The 7127-nt window shown below is 50.4% G+C and overlaps 1 protein-coding gene across 1 annotated transcript; it reads left to right on the top strand.

The window, feature by feature from the left end:
- The first annotated feature begins 2080 nt into the window (after nucleotides 1-2080).
- Nucleotides 2081-6709, top strand: LOC135392306 (uncharacterized). Its single transcript, XM_064623022.1, has one exon. The coding sequence runs from the start codon at nucleotides 2081-2083 to the stop codon at nucleotides 6707-6709; it is 4629 nt and encodes a 1542-aa protein (XP_064479092.1).
- The last annotated feature ends 418 nt before the right edge of the window (nucleotides 6710-7127 follow it).

Below are 7127 nucleotides of genomic sequence, written 5' to 3' on the forward strand. Positions count from 1 at the left end.
ATGGGGAGTTTTCTTGCACGGGATTCCTCATAATGAGGTACATTTATCTCCACATTTGCTTGCAGAAATTATTTGAATTCGATACATTGCTTATTAAAATTTTTCTTTCCGGTTGTGAAATCTGAAAAGGCCTTTCACTTGCGTGCGATGCGGTAAGCACCACGAGCAATACATACACTTTGTACTCTTTCAGCTTACAATGAAGAAATCGCCGAGCTTCACGAAAACATGAAACTATTTTTATTGTACTGTAAAAAGCAAAGCAATGCTGAGTACATACCAGGTGAAAAATGCCATTTGACATTCAACATTCAGTGTTATGTATGTACATGACATGGTTGTAAGTATCACAAAAGTTGAACTAGAAGGAACAAATTGTTCGAAACCACAGGGAATGTGTATATATGGCATGGTTATGAGCATCACAAAGATGGAAGGTAAAGCGACCAAATCATTCCAAACAACAGAAGCTGTCCTTGTGCAAGGCTGGCCAGGTTCTAGTTCAGTGACCTGTCACTCTGCCTTCATACCTCGGACACCTGCAGCGATATAGATGAAAATGAATAAGGTGTTGAAACCTTTAATGAACTTGCTTATGCATGCTAGTAGAATAACAAAAATGAGGAACAGCTCAATCGGGCAGTATTACAGGTCCGCACCAGGGCCAAACTAGTTGCAGTACAAAGTTAAACGAAAGTAACAAATAAAGAAACAGGGAACACATGTTGAAAAATTGTTGAAGTGGGTCCAATTGCAAGTGGATTACGGAACCAGTAATTGGTTTCCAGCTAGGAATGAATTTCCATATCGAGCTGGATCTACTTCCAAGTGGATTATCGAACCAGAAATGGATTTCCCGATAGGAATGAATTTCCGGCTTGAAGTGGATCCACTTCCACAGTGGAAATTGACTCCTAGCCGGAAATCCATTTCTGGGTCCCTAATCCACTTGCAAATGTATTGCAGGGCCATAATAAACTTCCCGCTGGATCAGAATAAGCTGCGAAGTGAACTCAACGGGGATATATTTGGTGTCATTCCATCTCCAGAGCCATCCTCAAGCAGAAGCTACACTTCTGACTACTAACACCACTACAACATCAGTCAAAGAACAAAATGTAGAGGATATGAATAGCCCACCTTACTACGAACCACAAAAATGGGACCATATATTCCAGCATATTCAAAAAACAGTACTTACTGCTACAGGACAATGCAGTACAGTGGGTGGTAGTGGTTTGTTGATGGTATCTTCGTCTCTCTGAGAACATTCTGGAAGTAACTCAGTATTCAAGAACTGGATTACTGGGAATGCCTACTACCGACACATTGTCGGCATCTAAGAAAAATAGCTGTCACATCATGTCATCATAGAACACTTCAAGGCATGAATCGGTATAGGTAGACAGCAATGCTACTTCATTTCAAGGTGACTTGGTCTAAAAAACTATCAGCAATCCTATCCATCTCGAAGCTGCTACACAGGACACAAACGACGAGTGAATAGGACTACTTTTTTAGGAATAGGATACTTCTTTTTCACATGTCGTTCTTGTCCTGTGCTGCTTTGAGATGAATAAGTCAGGGCTAACTACCCTACATTGCTACTTTAGTATCTGCAATCCTGTTTTGCACAAAAAGCGCACTGTACAACATTATATTAGCCCAATAGCTAGTAAAACGTGCTGCTTACCATACCAGATTGCGAATGAACTGGGAATTCAGTTGCATTGAGAAAACCTGTAGAAAGACATGCTGCAAAAGTACACATAATGCCATGCACAAAATGGTAAATGTTTTCCTGCAACAATCACGCAGCATATACCTCTGTTGCGGATTAAAGGAGGTCGAGGCGGGTCTCGTGGTCACGGGCCTATATTCGCCATTTTGCTTTTCGGTTTTTTGGTTCATTAAACCTTTTTCCTCTCGGAAGCAGAGCGGGCGTCTCGTTCTTCCTTCACACATTTCTGGTGCCGAAACCCGGGAACGTAGGCCGCCTGTTCCTTCGCTTTCCCTTCGACTTGCCATGGAACGCTTGAAGCGTACAAGAGGTGGACTACGTGCACACTTGACGCGCACCATGACACGGCTCTCCGACCTGCTGGGGCAGCAGGACTCGTCCGTCGAAGAGGTTGAAGCTGCGTTGGACTATTTGGTGGCAAAACGGCAATCGCTCTACGACCTCGATAGCAGCATCGCCCAGGAAACCCCCGAAGATCAGCTGGGAGCGGAACTTGACAGTGCGCTCCAGTACGAGGAAGGTCTCGAGGGAATGATCACAAGGGCACGTCGTAGGCTTCGCCAGCAGCAGAATGTTGCACCTTTGGATCAACAGCGTCCTGCGGGGCAAAAATCCGTCGCTCTCCCTAAGCTTCAGATACCCAAGTTTTCGGGAAAATTACAGGAATGGCAACAATTCTGGCAGCATTTTGATGCCACCATCCACTCCAACCAAGCACTGGCTCCGGTCGAGAAGTTTAAGTACTTGGTCTCCTACCTCACTGACGACGCGAAGCGATCCATCGAAAGCATCAGGATCAGCGGCGACAACTACGACTCTGCGGTCACTCTGCTCACACACAGGTACGGTAGACCGGAACTCCTTACGGCGGAGCACATCGACCATTTGCTTGCTCTTCGTCCCATCTCGAATTCCCAAAACATTCCCCAGCTCCGACGTCTTCATGACGATGTGACCATTCGAATGGCAGCTTTGGATTCTTTGGGGGTAACTAAGGATAAATATGCGGTTATCTTGTACCGCGTCATCACACGATGCTTGCCCGAAAACCTCTGTGTCCTTTTTCATCAACGGAGAAGGGATACAGCCGCAGTACCTCAACCCCAAGGCAACAATGAAAGCACTGGGATAGACAAGGCCACCGAGGATCTTCAGGCGCTGCTATCATTTCTTCAGGTGCAGGTGGAGACTCGGGAAGAGGTGTTGCTCACTCGGGCAGTTTCGCCAGCGTCGGCTGCTCGCAGCAAGAGTCCTAACGAGCCAGTTCGGCTTCCTACAGCCGCTGCCCTAGCCGCTGCAAACGCCGCACCTCCGAAGCGGACTGCTGACGCACGTTCATCACCCTGTCCCTTGTGTCATTCGCCGGACCATCCGCTGCAGTCCTGCACGGCGGTTGTACCGGCAGCCGATATGCGCCATCGTTTGTCTAGAGCGGGAAGATGTTTCAGGTGCGGCAAATCCGGACATTTTTCACGGGTTTGCCGATCTGCGGCTGGGTTGTCTTGTGCGACGTGCCACGGACATCACCTTTCCATATTGTGTGACATTCAAAGACGTCCGGAGGCTCAGCATTGTTCGACCACTCTCCCCGCGACTGCAGACATGGAGGCACCGCGCGAAGTGTTGGACGACGTCGTCTCACAGACTGTCATGTCTTCATCACCCTCGAACGTGCATGCAAAATCTGGAATGGCACGCCTTCAGACAGTCTCGGTTTGGGCAGAAGGACCTGCAGGCAAGAAGCGAATTCGGCTGCTTCTTGACACGGGTAGTCAACAAACGTTTATACGTCGCGATCTGTTGAAGGAGCTAGGGTGCCAAATCACTGGTGAGGAGGACCTCTCCGTGTTCTCTTTCGCACGTACGCGCCACCCCAGAAGATTCCACTGCGAACGGGTGCAAGTCCGCCTCGAAGCCATCTCGGATCCGCGGTCGTGCATCGAGCTTGAAGCCCTCGGCATTTCTGAACTATGCCGCGTGTCTACGCCAGCCTTGGACGACGTAACCATGAGCCTTCTCTCGCTGCGAGGCCTCGAAGTGGCTGATACGAGCTGCACCACGGACATCGCTCTGCTGGTGGGTTCCGATTACTATTGGAAGCTGGTCACCGGCCGAGTGGAACGTCTCCCTGGCGATCTTGTTGCGGTGGAGACCATTTTCGGATGGGTCGTTCAGGGAGTCCAGCGGTCACCCAGTCGAACGCTGTCTACCGTGGTATCAGTCCTCTCCCTTTCCTGCGAGGAACAAGAACTCTTCGACCACATGGACCCTTCGGAAGCGTGGCGATTGGATGCCCTTGGCATAAGCGATCCGGTTCCTGATCCCGACGATGACTTTGCGGCCGCCTACTTTACAAGCCATGTACGCCAATGTGACGGTCGCTACGTCGTCCCGCTAATGGTTAAACCAGAACTAGGGCTCCCTGCCTGCGCCAATAACAGGAATACGGCTCTACAGCGCCTCCTCTCGCAACTACGTCGGTTTCGTTTCGACCCAGAATTGCTGGCTCAGTATGACAAGGTCATACGTGAGTATTTTGACGAAGGTCATGCTGAGAAGGTAATGGGGATCACCAGCCGCCAAGAAAACGTTTATTACATGCCCCATCACGCGGTTGTGCGACAAGAGGCGATCACCACGAAACTCCGCGTTGTATTTGATGCGTCGTCCCACTTGCCAGGTCAGCAATCGTTGAACACTCTCCTGATGAAAGGGCCGAAGCTAAACGCAGATCTGCTCCATCTTCTGTTGCAGTTCCGCTGCAGCTCCACAGTTTTAACCGCCGACAACAGGAAGGCATACCTGCAAATCATCATTCGCCCCGAAGACAGAGATTTTCTTCGCTTTCTGTGGGTAAAGGATGTACGGCAGGCATCCAACGACAGCAATCTCGAACTTGTCGAGTGGCGGATGACTAGAGTCCCTTTCGGAGCTACTTCGAGTCCATTTCTGCTAGCAGCAACGCTACAACACCACTTTGAGGTAGTTTGCTCGGATTATCCCAACACCGTATCCCGCATCCGGACGGGGTTTTATGTCGACGATCTGGTCGTCGGCTGCACGTCAGACGGTGATGCGTTGCAGGTATACCAAGAAACGGTGGAGATACTGAAATCCGCTGGAATGGATATTCGCAAGTGGACCTCAAACTCTCCGGTTCTGCGGGAGAGATTTCTCATGGACGGCACGTCCTATGACAATGCCTCCGACGGCGACCCCATCGTCAAGGTTCTCGGCCTATATTGGGATCGCAGCACGGACGGTCTTCTTCTCAACACGACTCGAGCAGCAGACTTCGCCGTCGCACACCCTGCCACGAAGCGCACCGTCTTGAAAGCATTTTCACTTGTGTATGACCCCTTGGGGTACATCGCACCTGTCATTATATCTGCGAGAATTCTGTTTCAAGACCTGTGGCGCAATGGCCTATCGTGGGACCAACCAGTTAGCGAATCAGACAACGCAATCTGGGAGAAGTGGAAGGTCAGCCTGGGAGAATTGAACCTGCTCAGACTCCCGCGCTGCGCTCTCCCTGAAGATAACTCACCCGTCGATGTGCACTGTTTCGCAGATGCCAGTCCGAAAGCCTATGGCACTGCCATACACTTGCGGAGTCTTTCTCCCAACGGCTCTCTTCTGGTCCATTTGCTCATAGCACGGGCTCGTCTGGCACCATTAAAACAGGTGTCGTTGCCTCGTCTCGAGCTCCTCGCCTGCCTCTTGGCTACACGTCTCTACCGTCACGTTTCCGCGCTGAAGACTCTCAGTCAAGTGCCAGTACATTTTTGGACAGATTCCACCATCGCTCTTCAGTGGATTCATGGATCTGGCAGCAAAACCCAGCAATTTGTTCAGTCTCGAACAACCGAAATCTTGTCTTCATCGCGCGCTGATCAATGGTTCCACTGCAGCGGTAGTGACAACCCCGCGGATTTGCTCACTCGGGGCGTATCCGCTACCACTCTGAAGTGCTGCAGATTGTGGTGGATAGGTCCCGGCTGGCTCTCATCGTCGTTTGGCACCTTCGTGAGTACAGAAAACCAGCTTTGCCAACCAGGGATTCGATTAACCGATGACAGAGCCTCTCCAGCAAGTGAATGTCCAGCTGTGGTCAAACATGCCTCCGTTTTGGCAGTCGTCGCAATTGAAGAATGGATGGAGATCACGGACTACGGGACGTTATCCAGGCTCCTTCGGGTCACCGCCTGGATGCTGAGATTTGCGAACAACGCTAGATCTGCGAGACCATCCGTGTCTGGTCCACTCACACTTGAGGAAATCACGCATGTTGAGAACTTTTGGATCCGTCGCGTGCAGGCTGAGGCTTTCCCCCATGAGGTTGCCGCTCTCAGCAAAGGAAACGTCGTCAAACCATCATCGTCCCTACATGCGTTCCAACCGTCTCGGCATCTAAGGCGATGTCTCGGTAGAAGCCGCCTTACTTTCGAGCAACTAACTACAGCCCTATGCGAGGTGGAAGCTCTCGTAAATTCCCGCCCATTAACCCACGTCGCATCTGATGTCGAGGAACTCGTACCCCTCACGCCAAGCCACTTTCTGATAGGCAAACGAGCCATCTCTCTACCGGGCGAACACGCTGCCATCTCACAGCCTGACGCGGAGGACCTCCGGCACAACTTCAGAGAAATGCTGAAGGCGAAGGAACTCTTCTGGAAGCGCTGGAGATACGAGTACCTTCTGCAGCTGAGGTCTGCCCACGTGACTGCGTCTCCTACCCAAAGTCGTTTCAAGAAAGGGGATGTGGTGGTGCTTCAGGAAGATAATGTTCGTCCCCCTTTTTGGAAGCTCGGACGCATAGCGAAGTTGATACGAGGGAGAGATGGGTTAGTGCGGGCATGCTCAGTACGTCTCGCAAGCGGCACTACCATAACCCGTCCAGTTCAAAGGCTTTGCCGTTTGGAAGCAGACGTCTCGTCACCCGCGGCCGGGGATGATGTTGCGGATTAAAGGAGGTCGAGGCGGGTCTCGTGGGCACGGGCCGAGGTTCGCCATTGTGCTTTTCGGTTTTTTGGTTCATTAAACCTTTTTCCTCTCGGAAGCAGAGCGGGCGCCTCGTTCTTCCCTCACAACCTCCTTTCAGTCGCTGGCACTTATTCTGCATGATTCATGAGTATCTTCTAAGTAATCCTCCATTTGCATGAGAGACTGCGAGCTAAAAGACAAGACACATAACAAAGTCGGTTACGTGCCTGAGCAGGAGTTCTTGGAGTTGGCACACCAGCTAGCCTGCACTTACGCTATTTCAAATTACAATAATAACCAGGGAAGGGTATCGGACGTATTTTCATTACCGTTTCCATTTTCATTACTGCTATATTTTCGTTTTCGTTAACTGTTTCTGATACCAGCTTTTCAATTTCGTTTC

The sequence above is a fragment of the Ornithodoros turicata genome, chromosome 4 (assembly GCF_037126465.1).
Source record: "Ornithodoros turicata isolate Travis chromosome 4, ASM3712646v1, whole genome shotgun sequence".
In the NCBI taxonomy this organism is placed as follows: domain Eukaryota; kingdom Metazoa; phylum Arthropoda; class Arachnida; order Ixodida; family Argasidae; genus Ornithodoros; species Ornithodoros turicata.